Raw genomic sequence first — 15,641 nt, 5'->3', positions numbered from 1 at the left:
TCGGCATCACATAGAAAGCTGCTGGCTCAGGTAGTAAATGGCCACCAACTGTGACTGGATGGCCATCAGCTGTGGCTAGTTGGCCATCAGCTGTAACCAGTGAGCCATTGGCCACTAATATAACTGCCGTGGCTATGCTAGCAGAGAGGAGGAAAAGAATGGGGGTTAGCAAGAAGATGGCGGCTGGGCTGGCAAGCGTGGATTGCAGTTAGTATGGCGGTTTGCGGACAGTGTGGATCCAGCCTCCAGTGAGACTATAGTGCCGCCAGCGAGAATATACTAGTATGACTGCCCTACCTATGGCTCCGTGGGTGTTCCTTTTTGGCCTCACCATATCCTGCGTTCTTGTGCAGGGAGCGGGAGCAGAGACCCCGCATGACTCCCTGCATGACAAATGGCGCAGCGAGCAGGGTCTCCTGCACGACAGCAGTAGACAAGGGCATGGAAGGAAAAACCTTGGAAAATTAGGGACAAGGAAGGCTGGAGTAGAGACATGTGGATAGACAGATGGGAATGGACACAAAGTGTGAAGATCTTTGTATCATATGTGCACGTGGGTGAAGGGGCCACAGAAGCATCGATGGAGGTTATGCATGGGCCTAATAGCAGGAACTCCCATTTGGCAAGGCTGACCTTGTTACCACTGCCTCTGGATGTTCAACGTGGCAATAACAGAGACCAAAGCTAAGCCCTCAGCATGTCACCGTTCCTCAGAGAGGCCCACTGGTCACCTTGTGGCAAAATGACTACTTTGGACTACTTTCATCCTGGAAGGGCCAATAGTTCCACCTCACAAGAATAGACATGTATTCTGGATATGTGTATGCCTTTCCTGCCCAGAGTCTTAGCCAGCATCACTAAAGAGAGGCTTGTAGAATGCCTGATCCATAGGCATAGAATTCCATGCAAAACAGCATCTGACTAAGGAACCCACTTTTTAAAATGGGGCATGTGAGTGTGGGCCCATGATCATAACAGGATCTATTGGTTAGAGCACAAATAGTGTAATAGATACAGAAGATGCAGCTCGATGTTTCTTACTGCTTTAGAATCTTCATTCTTGGACATCTGGGTTAACTTTCACAAAATGGGACGCTCATGCAGTCTGTCAGGTTTTCATTCTTAAAAGCAGATTTTAAAAAAGACAAACAAATGAGAAACAGAAACTCATAGACACAGACAATAGTTTAGTGGTTGCCAGAGGGTAAGGGGTGCGGGGGGTGGGGGGTGGGAGATGAGGGTAAGGGGGATCGAATATATGGTGATGGAAGGAGAACTGACTCTGGGTGATGAACACACAATGGGATTTATAGATGACGTAATACAGAATTGTACACCTGAAATCTATGTAATTTTACTAACAATTGTCACCCAATAAATTTAATAAAATAAAATTAAAAAAACAAACAAAAAAACCTGATGTAGTTATTTCTAAAACTTTTCATATTTATTAATATCATGGTAATAATCATTTAAACAGCAAGCTGCCAAGCATCAGTTTATAGCATGAATGCTCTACACCTGTCTTATTAAAGAGTGAATATTACTTACCTCTAAGTAATATTTCTTTTTGTACTGGCCTCACTCATTCTAGACACTGGGCATGGGCTAAACTAATAAATATAGCTTAATTATGAGAAAAATAGCATTGGCTCTTTGAAAAACTACATTGAATGTCACTTATTAATGTTTATTAACCAATCAACAAGAGTTTCTAGATCTCAGATCTCAATCATAAAAGATGTTCATCTCTAAAATTTAAACAAGGACTCAAAGATATTTTCTGAAAAGCAATTTTAGTGTCTACCTCTAGCCAAGGAGTTTGTAATAGCTAATTCTAAGTAGACCAACATAACAAAAATTAGCCTTATTCTAAATCCTTCCTGGCACGTTAGACGTTAGCAATAAAGATGGAAAAAGAGGGTGGGCGGTGGACATACTGTATTCCTTATTACCAATTAGCACCAAGTAATTCCTCTAGAACAACTTCACTGGTCAGCCAGTAGCAGCTCTGACTAAAGCTTACTGTAGACAATAAGCAGAGAGTTTTAGGGCTATTAATCTATCACTTTTCAAGGACACTCAACTTTAACAAATGTTCATACATTAAGGATAAATCATACACACACACACACACACACACACCCCTTGCAGAGGGGAAATCTCACTTACCAATGATTTAGATTCCAGAGGAAATATGGCTTGGAAGACGACATGCATGGCTCATGCAAATTTGTAATGTGTTGAATTCACGTGCCTAGATTTGTGTGCCTAATTGGGAAGAATGCTATCTTGGTGGCACTAACCAGAAACACTATATCAGGCCCAAGATCAGTAATGTCTTTGACTGCTCAGATGTGACAAGTCATAAAACCAGAATAAATATTATTTTTATGTAACTCCAATGGAGAACAATTTGGCAATATCTATCAAAATTACAAACACTGAATTTTTTTTTCCAGGTGTATAATTCTGTAATACATTACCTATAGCTCACATTGTATGTTCACCACCCAGAGTCAGTTCTCTTTCCAACCACCACATATTAGATCCCATCCCATTTACCCTCTTCTAGAGCCCCTCTTCCCCCCATTTTGACTTTTTGATCCAGCAATCCCACTACTGGGAATGTATTCTACAGATTTATTTCAAATATGTAAAAGAACATATGCAGCAAATTGAAAAGAGTAAAAATGGAAGAGAGGGAGATGGGAGAGAGAGAGGAGAGAACTGAAATGTCTATCAACAGGTATTGGTCAAATAAGTTATAAATTACATCTATATTGTACTGTAAACAACAGACAAGTTGATTCCCTATGTACTGCCATAGAGAGATCCCCAAAACACATTTAAGTGGAAACAAAAGCAAGGTGCATGATAGTCTATAATATACTAATTTAGCTCTATAAACAATAAGAAGATACATTCTCATTAGCTATTATTTGTTTAAACTCTGTAAATACACACAAGAAACTAAGAAAAGATGTAGTATATGGGTTAGAATGGGATTTTCTAATGTATATCTTCTTTATATTGTTTGATTTTTGAATCATGTTTTCTGTTTAAAATTAAGTTTCAATTTTTAAAGACTTCTTTTAGTAAACAAACTGAAATTTAACTCAAACACAAATTTAACACAACTGAAGCAATTCATAATGTCCTAGTTGTATTCTCTAATAGTGAAGTAAAGGTTACATCTGCCCTCAAATGTATCAGACATTATCAGAAAACATTTCTCTTCTTTGGTCTGTGTTCTTTAATGTCTCCCTCCTCTTATTCCTATTCTTATTTAACACCTTAACTGTATTACTTAGAAGCATTGAAGGATGAAGTCTGTGAAAGACTCAGTGAACTAAAATTGCATTATAATTTTCTTGGCAGATCTAGAACTTACAGACCATTATAGACAATCTGTTTTCTCTATTTTGTAAGCAGTATTTATATTCTTCACAAGGCTCTCTCTTGAAAATTAAGGAGAACCAACAGTAGCGACGGCCTCATCCTTTCCCATAATAAAATCTTTGATACAGTCTTATTAGGTTGTAAACATATTTTTTTCATCTATAAATACCAATTTTAAGTTCACTTGAACACACTGACAAGTCCTTGATAAAAGTCTGAGTCAGAACTGAGTGACCTCTCTCACCTTTGGCTGTTTACTGAAACAAAGTTTTAAGGTTCTAAAATGTTCTCGGGTTAAAAACCAAATTATCAGTTTTCTTGCATCATATTACTGGCTCATTTATTCTTGTCAGGAACACCCATCACAAGTGTCCAATATGGCATTTCAGAGAAACAGAAGGATATAGATATATACCAGCCCCAATTTCACAGTTCTGGAAATGGCACGAGCACAAATTCCAATTTGGATTTAGAGCCATCAACCACATCAGTGATTCTGTTACACAGCAAATCAATTTAATAAATGGATATTGAGGAACATCTCATTTTAGTGAAACATAAAGACTAACAATAAAGGTGTGTTATGTGGAGGGCTATCGAGAACTTTAGCAGCAACTACAAAATAGTATAGCTGTCAAGTGCATGGATTCCACAGCCAAATTAGAGCATTAAACAGTTATTAGCAATTCTTATTTTACCTATTTAAAGAGAACTATTTCCTTTCTTTATTCTAGTTCAGTCTCTATTGCTTAGGCTCAATTATTATTTAGTCACTGTTTCAGTGTTTTAAAATAAAGTTGTAAAATGCCACTGACTCGGTAGAATGCCGAACCCGTGTTGTGTTGTTTTCTTTAGTTCAGTAAGGTGACAGGCTAGCATAAGAATATGTTCATCTATTATATTCATATATATATATGCAAATATATGTATTTTAACATTTTAATAGATCAGTTTGTTAAACAAAAAAAACCCTAAACATTTCTAGTGTTACTCTCAAATTTTTTAAGAAATCGTAAATTCATTATATTTCAAGGACACACATTATGGTGTTTTTCCTTTCATAGATTAACTCAATTCCTAAATCTTAGTTACATGAAAAAGTTAAAAGTAGATGAAATGACTGATGCTAAAATCTATAACGACAGATACGTATTTTAAAAAGTTACCTGGCTAGATTTGAATTCTAAAGTTCTAAGTCTAAGTTGGAGAACAGTTACTTCTTTTCCAAAGAGTTGGAAAGAAAAATGTGACTTCAAAGGTTAACCATCTTGTTTTATAAACATTTTAATATGAAAGTCACAGCATTTTTCAGTCCAATGGGTACTAGTATCTTGATATATGTCTACACAGACTACTTGCAAGTACTCAGAGGAGCTCACAATAAATGCTAACAGAATTTAGCACAGAAGTTAAAATTAGTTCTTTGAAATCTGAACGAGGTAGAAGCAATTTTAAATTTAAACAGATCATGATATTTATGTACTTCGGAAGCATTGAGAGAAGTTAATAGACTGTCTTTTAAATACAGAAATAAAGTACAGTTCTTGGACCTTCATTCTTGGCACAAGATTAATTTATAAGTTTACCAAGAAATTATTGACAAGCGGGTAGGGTTCAAGTGTCCAAAACTAATTCTTATAGAAAATTACTTTTCAAAGGAAAACAGCATCACAAATTTTTAAATCCTCAAAATGAGATTTGCTTTCTTACTCAAAAAAAGGGGTGCCAAATATCTCAAAGGTTTTTATCCTTAAACGGATAAAAAGAGAGTATCGAAGGCATATTAGAAGTATAAAGCTTTGCTAACACAAAAGCAATGACACGTTTAATATGAATCTTTGTTTTGCAGTTTTTATTCCTAACTTTAACAAAATTCCAATTAAGTTTGTTAAGATGGTGAAACTCTTCCCAGCTTAGGTCATTTCCCCAGAGGACTCAATCATAGCATTGATGTCGATTTTAAGTTATATAAACATACATCTTGACCACACGACCCCAGAAAAAAATCAAAACACAAAGAGAAAGTGGACTTGGATTTTTAATTTTTTTAAAGATTATCTCTGTCTCTACATATATATTAATAAAAAGTGCAAAGTATAGACCTTCATGTTTAAATTATATTCTAAAATATATATTTTCATTAACTGCAGGAGACAACTGGCAAGTAAAGAGCCTGAGAGAGTCCAGTACCTCTTCATCACTACAATGGACATATATTTTAAGGAAGCACCTATGGAAAATAGTGTTCACAACACACCTGGTAACACAGATAGCTTCTGGGTGTCCTTGAAAGCAGTTTGTTTGCATTTTCATGAAATGAAGGGACAAATAAATTCATAAACAGAAATGACATTGCTTCGAACCATCTATTATTCTGTATTCGTTTTGTACGTAGCCAGCCACACTCAGAGGTGCATCAGTAAAAGCTTTACCAGTGAGCTCCAATGGTGATCAGGTCCTTGAGCAACAAGTGTTCTCTGCATTACGCTGATCTAGCTGAAACATGTGGTTAGAATCGAACCTTCCATTTTTCGTAAGTAAACAAAATTTTAAAACATAGCATAACATTGGGCTCTGTTACACATACCTTATGTTTTGGGTTGATTTTCATCAAAAGGTTTTAAAGAAACAAGAGGTTATATAATATCAGCTGCTTTTTTTATGTATTTATGACAATGGTGGCAATAGGTTGCAGACACAATAGAAACTTTTAATAGTAAAACTTATATACGTCTCTGAACTTATTTTTCTTTAAAGCATTCTGGAATACTTCAACAATTCAAATTAGAAAACTGCCTTCTATTGTGGCTTCAGCAGCTACATACATGCCTACATGTAGAAAGGGTCCCTTGGTTTTGATTTGGCTTTCTTTTCTTATTCCTTTCCTTTTTCATAACTGAAAAGAATTTGTTTCAGAAACGGTATGTTCTATACACTGTGTCTATAGCAACAAATCTGTAGCACTGGCTACCAGAGCCTTTGCCTCATAAATGTCAACAATATGCTCTCATTGAATCTGGATGAAGTCAGTATTAATATACAGATCCGCTGCACCAATCAATTACACATAACTTGTAGACTCAAAGGTCTGTGGTCTCTTCTCTCCTTTTTGGCCTGTTATAAAAATAATTTTGGTTAAAAGTGTCTACACAGCACCAATTTTATGTCAAAAGCAGCATCTTTACTCAGCCACCCAAATTTAATCTATAAGTGCACATGTTCAAATATCTTTCCTCATATACTTCTGTTCTGTACCTCTAACAGACCAGTAGTTATATTAGATTTTGCCTCAATCAAAAATTATTCAGCAATTATTAAAACCATCAATTACAATGCCCTAAAAATACCCACATCCACGGAATGAAATAAGTTCCCCTGACATGCAACTGTATAATAGAAGAATTATGCCTGCAGTTGGTGGACACTGTGTTCTGTGATAACAGAACAGGTTTCTAATACCGTGTTTCCCAGAAAATAAGACATAGCAGACCATCAGCTCCAATGCGTCTTTTGGAGCAAAAATTAACATAATTACCCAGTCTTTATATTATATAAGACCCGGTCTTACAGTAGAGTAAGACCGGGTCTTATATTAATTTTTGCTCCAAAAGGCGCATTAGAGCTGATGGTCGCGCTAGGTCTTATTTTTGGGGAAACACGGTAGTAAAAAATCCATTTCATAAAATTTTGTCATATATAAAATATCCTATTAATTGTGGCTATTCCACTTAAGATTAAAGCATAACCTAAGTGTTTGTTCTGCTTTCTGCTGTGGGACAGTCAGGGGTCATACAACCTCAAAAAATAAGATTGCATCTGTTTCCCAGGCTGACAAAAGCAACGGGCTCAATTACACTGTTTCCCTCTCAAATCCACCTGCACTCATGCACGCGCGTGCACACACACACACACATACACACACACACACACACACACACACACACACACAAAGCACCCAACAGTTTTAATCTTCGTGATACTGTGGCCACACTTTTTTTCCTACTTCCAAAAATATGTCAGGAAAATGTGATTGCAAAATAATTATTCTTGTCTATATTCAGCCTGGATTGCCACTGCTCATTTTTATGATTTTGAAAGATAAAGTCTACAGCAGAAGGAAAACAGGCCTCACTTATCTTTCTCAAACCCTTTGGTATCCACCTTTAATGTTACAGTGAACGTAGATTTGACTCAGTAGGCCTGGGTCAAAGGCTTTAGAAATACTGAACCTGAAGTGCATTAAGAGAATAAACATCGGCTATTACGGCATAGGAAAATTTAAGAAATAGCAATAATAAACAAAACACCATGTACATGAAGAATTTACAAGTCACCTGAAAATTTCCTAAGAAACTAAAGAATTTGTAGGAGCAATGGAATCATATAAAAAGATCAAAAGGTCAAACATAATGAGATAATGGTTACATTCTTTGAAAAATACTTCATGTGTACACCTTCTATCCCAGTTATGCTGTCTTCCTCAAGTCTCCCATCTGTAAACATGTGGACAACGAAAGACATATATGAAAGAAAGGGATTGTACTGATTAACAAAGGAATAGAAGAACAAAAAAGATTTCAGAGCAGGTAAGGAATTAGCTTTTAAAGAAAACTGCTTCTGCAAAATATATGACTTGGAGGCAATTCTGAAGTTTTGACACTCATACTTTACTCATAAATTAGAGTTGTTGTTCTTCTGCAGGGGCAACTAACTTGAAATGTGACACAAAAAGAACTCTTCGATTACGACATCACAAAGTTCCAGGGAAGAACTAGGAATCAAAGTACCCTTTGATCAAAATTTCCCACTTTTAAAGCAAAGTGCCAGAGCAAGGGCTTCAAAGATGACACAAACAGAGAAATCACACCACTTTCCCATATTCTCCCCACTTCACTCCCTCACACACACTACAGATAGTTTATTAGCTAATTTTCAACTCTCCTGGTACATATATCCATCCATTACTCTATTGGATTCTTCATAACCTCAGGCCTCTATTCCCAGTAATTTAAATGACAATGATAGACAGATATGAGGAAATACAACAAATAAGCAAAAATAAAAGAACTCTGGAATCCGACATATTTCATGTAATGGAAGTAATGGTTGATACAATGTGCAAGGAACATTAAAAGTCAGATAGTTACATAAAAAGACATCAGACTGCTCTGCCTGTGCTTCCAGAAAAACAGCAAGTTTTCCTAGAGTTTTAACTCTCCATTTACTTTTCTTCAAATTCCTAACAGAGTTACGGTTCCAACTGAGTACCGGAGATCAGAATCAGGTTGAAAATGGTTAAAACATTTAAAATTATTTCAAAAGGGAGAAATGAAGAAAAAAATTACCCAAGTTGAGAAATAAGAATTACGGACAGAATAAAACTATTGGTAAATATGTGCTGACACAAGTCAAAATGAAAAACTGAACCAAAAAAAAGGAAGTGGGACTGAAAAAGAGGAATTGGGAGAGAAAAGTGCTGGCCCTTCTCGTAAAGATCCTTGTATCCTGATTTAAATACTATAAGATTCCCTCCTGAAGGGGATGTACTGTTCATGCTATCTTCACAAGTATACCTAAATGATAATGATAACTAAGCAGTAGGCAAATCCCAGTGAACACAGTAAGAAAACGGTGATTTCTTAGTCATTTTTCATGAGGGAGGAGACACGAACTAGAGATGTGGCCAATTCTGCTGACTGAGTTGAAGAAGTCTTGGTAAAAAAAAACAAAAAACCAAAAACAGCCCCCTACCCATTCTAGGGGGAAAAATATACAACCTCCCCCAAACCTAAATAAAATAAAACAAAACAAAAATAATCTTCTCCCTCCTAAAGAAAACCACATGGAAATAAATGCCCTGCAAGAAGTCCTTATGTGTGTATTTTTACAAGTCTGGTAGAGGTTATTTTGTTTTGGATTCCACATAAATTTTATCTCCATCCCTAATGCCAAAGGAATGCAATGCCCGAGAGCTATACTTCATTTCCTCTGGGCCAAAGGGCGCCTCGTGGTCAAAATAGTAGAGAAGCATGTTGCTTGCGGGTAACTGCACTAGAGTTTTTAATTGTTTCTTTAGTTCTGCAACGGTTTGGTCCAGACGAATGCTCATTTCTTCCACCTGATCATTAAAGTGGACTTCTACTTTGGCACTGCTCTGGGGTCTTAGATCCACTTCTGCCAAAGGCTCCAACTTTCCATATTTTGTGATCAATTCATGATACCTAGAAGGATAAAAAGACAGTGTCAGCTTAAGCTACTAGCAACTGAACTATGGACTTTTTTCAGAACTACTGATACATTACACTGCTATACTCAACATCTTTCTAATATCCTATTCTAATATTCTATCTAGCTGATGATTATTGTGGAATAGGTGATCTGATATAGTTGCCCTTTTAAGAACACAGTAAAATCACATCCTTGTGGATAGGAAAAGCATTTCTCCTAAAGATGGTCACCATGCTTGCTGTTAATCATTAAATAAGAATAGGCTTACAGAGGAAAATAGAACCTAGAAAAGCAGACACTACAAAGATTATAGAGAGAAGTCAAACTTATAGAACTTGCTTTCTTGGGTACCATCATCAAGAAGAGCAGAGAGAGATCTAAGCACATGTTCCTTGATAACAGATGGGAAGCTGGAAGTAGGTCAATAGTTCCTGAGCCCTGGAGAAGCCATAACTTAGAAACAAAAACATCTGGTTGTATGTTAGTTATTAGCCCAGCTTTTTCAGCGATGCCTTGTTAGAATATTCCAGCCTAGTCTTGTCGGCTACAATACATGGAATTTGTGATTTGTGAAAGAGTCAAAAATAAATTCCTATATATAAAAAAAAGTGGTAAATGAGGGATACAAGTTCCTTGATCAAGTAAAGAGCAAAAGAAACCAAGAGCAAAGTGTATTATAGGTGAGATTAGGGACCACAAGGTCAAGCTTCCCATGTGGAAAAGCTTGTCTCCACTATCAGCCTCGGAGGATCTAGGTCTGATTTTATTGAGGGAGCTGAGCAGTTTCCTAAAAACCAGAGGGAAAAAATGCTAAAAAGATCTGATATTAGCTTTATTATAACCAAGGCACACAAGGTTAATTCATGATCAGACTACAATGGTCACACAAGATTATTCCCCACCCTACTTTTGGTTTTAACCCGGTTAAATCAATGTTATAATAAGGTTGATAGGAATATTAAAGACATAGTAAGATGTCTGTGGTCAGAGATGGAGGTAATCATTTCTATTAATGGCAGTAACAGGGAATGTATGGTAAAACAGCACTGGTCTTGGAGTCAGGAGATCTGACATCGAGTCTTGACTCTACCTTGTACTTCATTAGCTGTGTGACTTGGAAACACTCAATCCTTTGGATCTGTTTCCTTATTAGTAAAATTGGGATAATAAGTTCTATCCTTCCTACCTTATAAGACAGTTACAAGAATTATATAAAATAACAGATGAGTAAGCACTTTGCAAATTATAAGTTCATATACAAATTAAAAATATCAACATTACATTTCTGTTGTTCTGGAACTTACATTATTAAAACACATACACCCCTTAGAAAATATACAATGGAAATGTATTTCGGTCGAACTCCTTGGAGAAGGTGGTGGTATGATGAAACAGATTACAGAACCATCGTCTTGCAGGACTTAGCCAAAAATAGTATTTTTTTAAAGGGTTAAAAAAATCACCAGCAGCAACTAACAGAAGACAGGTGTCAACCAAAGGTCATGGCCACCAATTCAACACCAACAGGAGTCCCCAGCTTGAGGTGTAGTGAAGCAGGAGAGTTTACTCAGTGAGAACAGCTTAGTTGTGAAACAGCACGGCTGTGAGAGCTCAGACATGAAACAGCTCCACTGAAGTGGCTCAGACGAGGTGGCTCAGAAGAAGTGGCTTGGGATAGTCAGTTCAAGTGTTCAGCTCCAGCTCCAGTGTGCCATCCAGTGTTCCAGCTCTAGACAGGGAAACTGAAAGTGCAATCCATTGAGGCAGAGGTGAAGCTGGCTTACATAGAGAAGAGTGTCCACACTCAGTCCCTGATTGGTCCATTTCTATGTAAATGAGGACTCCAAATCCTCACACTGGTCAGAATGGGGTCACTCTGATTGGTCAGGGAAGATGTAGATAGCTATGCAGCTCCAACTGGACACGGGAGGTCTCAGTCCTACTGGTTGAACTGCAATCCTAGGAACTCTCTTTTTAGGGTCAACTCAGAGAGCAGGAGCACTGCAGGGATCTTGGCAGCCCAATATGTGGCTTTTTCCTGAAATGCAGCGTGCATGAGAGGCCTCTATAAACGATGACTGCTAGACTCTGGTTATGACTGAGTCCAATTAACTATGAGCAGTCCTTTTTGGCAGGTATATTCTTCTCGGGTCAACAGAGGGAATAACCTTATTGCCATAATCTTTGAAAAGGAACTAAATATCTGAACTAACGGTAAGCCCCTGGATGCATGAGCTTCCTCATTCTGTTCCAACTTCTTCCCAGAATGCTTTCGCAACCACTAGAATTGAAAACTGAATTTCCCATACTCCTTTGCAGGTGAGATTTTTAGCTTCTATCGATCACATTCAACAGTCCTGGGGAGAGAAACAGTGGATCTAGCAGGAACAAGTTGGGTAGAGGCTTCCTAATTACCAGATTGCAGTTCAAGCAGTGTGTTCCTGGAGGCAACACCTCTGGCATCAGCTTGACAATAGATCCCAGCTAAGGTGGTGTTATACAGCACCAGGGAAAGCAGCTTCCTGAGTCTCCCCTTATATAATTCTAGCAGAAATAGCAGTGCCCTTAGTGGGCCCGTTCTGTGGTACCGTTCTAGAGGCAATCCTAGAGAAACAGCCCTTCCAAAGATTTTGTAAGCACCTTATTCCCTGTATTAAACTCCTTTCTTCTTAAAATAGGTACTGTGGCTTCTATTATCTATAACTGAATCCCAAATTATATTCCTTGAAATGGTTTCCCATGACTTCAGCTTGGGCCCCAAGCCTGTGACCCTTGTCTGTATTATAACCAAAGTGACTGTTACCATGTAAAACACAAATATGACCACATCTCTCCGCTACTTAAAATCACACAAGACCCATCAGAATAAAGCCCTCTTTTTTTTTTTTTTAATTGGGGAAGGGGAACAGGACTTTATTGGGGAACAGCATGTACTTCCAGGATATTTTCCAAGTCAAGTTGTCCTTTCAATCGTAGTTGTGGAGGGTGCAGCTCAGCTCCAGGTCCAGTTGCTGTTGCTAGTTGCAGGGGGCCACGTGGAAAGAATGAGAAAAAACTGAATTCTGCCACCATTATGAATGAGCCTGCAAGGTGATTCTTTTCCAGCTCCAATAAGGAACACAGCCCTGCTGACCCCCTGAGTTTGGCTTTGTGAGATCCTAAGCAGAAAAGCCAGTCGAGCCACGCTTTGCCAAACTTCTGACCAACAGAAGCTGTGACATAATAAGTAGGTATTGTTTTAAGCCACTAAGTTTATGGTATCTCGCTACAGCACCAATAGAAAAATAATACAATGACTATAAAAGGTCCTTCATGATCTGGTTCCTTCATAACTTTCCAAACTTATTTTGTGCCATCAACATTACCACTTTTAGCAACTGCTTTTCTACTTGTTTAGATTTAAAAATCAATGTTTGCTTACTAATTCTCAGTAAAAGCCAGCAGGTTTTTGTATGTGGATAAAAGTTTGGATACGGGCTATCACAAATATTCACTCTTTATATTGTGACTCACCACACACTGAATGTGTTCCCCTAAAAGTTACGTAAGTAAAAATCATGATTTCAAGATAATACATGTACTCCTGATTATCTTATTTTGGATTATCTTTATGCAGGGCAAATCAGTAATATAAGAAATCATGATTTTACAAAGTACCCAGTAAATTTTAGAAAACAATTTCTTTCTAGTCTCCCTCCTTAGATACTTTACTCATTATGCAAAAGTCCATCCATACTGAACTACATCTGCATACTCTATATTATCTGGTATTTTCTTAGCATCAGCCCTTATAGTCTTAAGAGGCAAATGATTTCTGATGGATAAATATTCTTCAAAACTAATAATCTCAATTTACATTCTACCAATCAATACTTCCATCTGATTACTTAAAAATATTCAATATTTGAAGGTCTCACTTCTGAAGTGGGCAAAATGTCATAAACCTACATTGGAAGACATTATTGACAAGGATGTGTTACAATAATGAAATGCTAAAATGTAACATATATGACACACACATATATAGATATATATATGAGTGTGCATATATATATATAGTACTCGTGTTCAGAAGTTCTGAACACCATAACATTCTAACAGAAAATGAACAATCACAAGACAAACAAAATTTACTACACACAGCATAAAGGCCAGCATGACCATATGGGCAACTGAGAATGAGAAATGGAAAGCAAATGCTAATGCAGTCTTGTGAAGAACACAACACACAGGCAAACTGGCATTGTATTTTTTTTTTAAATCTTCCTATTAAATAAAAACATCCACTGTGAGAAAAACTTCTTTCAACTTTAAGGGTCTTTGATTCATGACCAGTCAACAACCACACTACTAGGAAAGTGGGGTTGAAGGTGGCGTTAACAAAAAGTGAATAGAGTATGAAGCTATCCCTATGAGAGCTATGGTAGCTAAACTCCCAGTAGACATAAGCAAGTCTTCACACACTAGGGGCTCCTGGTCCATGGCATACCTGCCTAACGTGACAGACACATGAGCAGACTTTAGTAGCATGACGATCAAGTTGGAGGAGATATGCTCATTTTCACTCTTGACGCCTAAGATATCTGAAAACATTTCCTCAATCATAGTTCAGTAATAGGTCTATGACCCCAGAATAAATGTAGACTTGGCACACTACTTGAAAAAGATTGCAGGTTCCTGCTGTAAATCCTAATCTGAGGGTGAATTTATGCTAAAACCTAAAACCCCAAGATGGTTAGAGACAAAAGTTAACTCAGTCTCAGCTCTGAATAGCTTTATAAACTATTAACTAAATAGCCTCTTAACTAAATAACACAAACATTAAATATTTTACATAATTTTTAGGAAACTGGAAAACTAAAGTAGACATAGAACCAGGGGCTTTTAGGTGGCAGAAAGCATCCATATTTGGACCTCATGTCTCCGAATGCATAAAAATAGCTTACACGCTCAAGGAGCATCCTAAAGAAAAATGACGGGATTTATATTTTATGGAAGTGCCTATACCACAGTGGGATTAAACATATCCTGGAAGTGATTTATCTATCTATCCCTTACAACTTGCCTAGAGGTGTGCTCACAAGTGGCTTATATTAGCCTTGCACTAACAATTCTGGTAATCTATTGTTCCTCAAACACAGACCCATATTGAATCAACTGGAGTCCTTATTCTGAATAAAGCTATCTTACTCCAAAATAAATCCCTAATATATACATCTCTCTCTTTAAGGAACGTAACAAATAAAACATGAAAAATCTCTGATGATTCACTTGGATGAACCAAATCATTGAAGTATAACTAGAAGAAAAACATTCATTTAGTTTACTTTGTTTCCCAAGCATCATGAAGGATTCAAAAACATATTCCAAACATCCAATTGCTGTTAATCTTTCTTGCTATAGTATGCTTTTTTCTGATTTTGATATGGTATCATATCATGGCATATAAAAAACATCTCCTTAACATTCTACAACTGGGAGTTTACATTCTACTGAAACAGTTTTCTCAAAGTCACCAATATCCTATTTATTAAAACACATAAACATCACATTTCAATGGCAGAAAGACCTCAGAGATCATCTATTATATATATTATAGATATAGTAATTGAGGGCCAGTTTGTTAGCCCAAAGTCTAAATAGCTAGTGAATGGAAGGGGAGAAAGTAGAACTCAAATCTTATTTTCAGACCATCAGTCTTTCTTAGTTCTGATCATCTTTATGATTTGCTGCAATAATGAATACTGTTCTATAAATTCTCTTCTCATTTCTACATTTCAAATGCCCCCTTTCAATCTCTCTTTATTGGTTCTCATTCTTCTTCTTACCATCTACACTTGGGTAGTCCTTAAAATTCATTCCTGCATTCTCTTCCCTTTTCTCTTCATGATCTTTCATCACAAATCTAATTCTCTTACTTAACTTAAGCCGTAGATGTTTCCCACCTGTCTTCCTCAAACTTCTGCATTTCTGCTACCTCCAGAATAATTTATTCTCACCATTCACATATA

The 15,641-nt window shown here is 37.0% G+C and overlaps 1 protein-coding gene across 3 annotated transcripts in view; it reads right to left on the bottom strand.

Annotated features, from left to right (window-relative positions):
• Positions 1 to 15,641, bottom strand: part of LOC109438846 (tubulin-specific chaperone cofactor E-like protein) — a 179,170-nt gene that overhangs the window by 89,470 nt on the left and 74,059 nt on the right. For 2 of the 3 annotated variants that reach the window (XM_074321532.1, XM_019718964.2), the window contains one exon: positions 5,423 to 9,623. The exons of the other annotated variant lie outside the window; for it this stretch is intronic. In XM_074321532.1, the coding sequence (XP_074177633.1) occupies positions 9,305 to 9,623 (319 nt within the window). In that variant the 3' untranslated portion in view covers positions 5,423 to 9,304. Of the gene's footprint in view, positions 1 to 5,422; positions 9,624 to 15,641 lie in introns of those variants that run through there. 3 annotated transcript variants of the gene reach the window in all.

Source organism: Rhinolophus sinicus, linkage group LG16 (genome assembly GCF_036562045.2).
Source record: "Rhinolophus sinicus isolate RSC01 linkage group LG16, ASM3656204v1, whole genome shotgun sequence".
NCBI lineage: Eukaryota > Metazoa > Chordata > Mammalia > Chiroptera > Rhinolophidae > Rhinolophus > Rhinolophus sinicus.
Note: the sequence above shows the minus strand (reverse complement) of the source record. Positions and strands in the feature narration are given on the sequence as shown.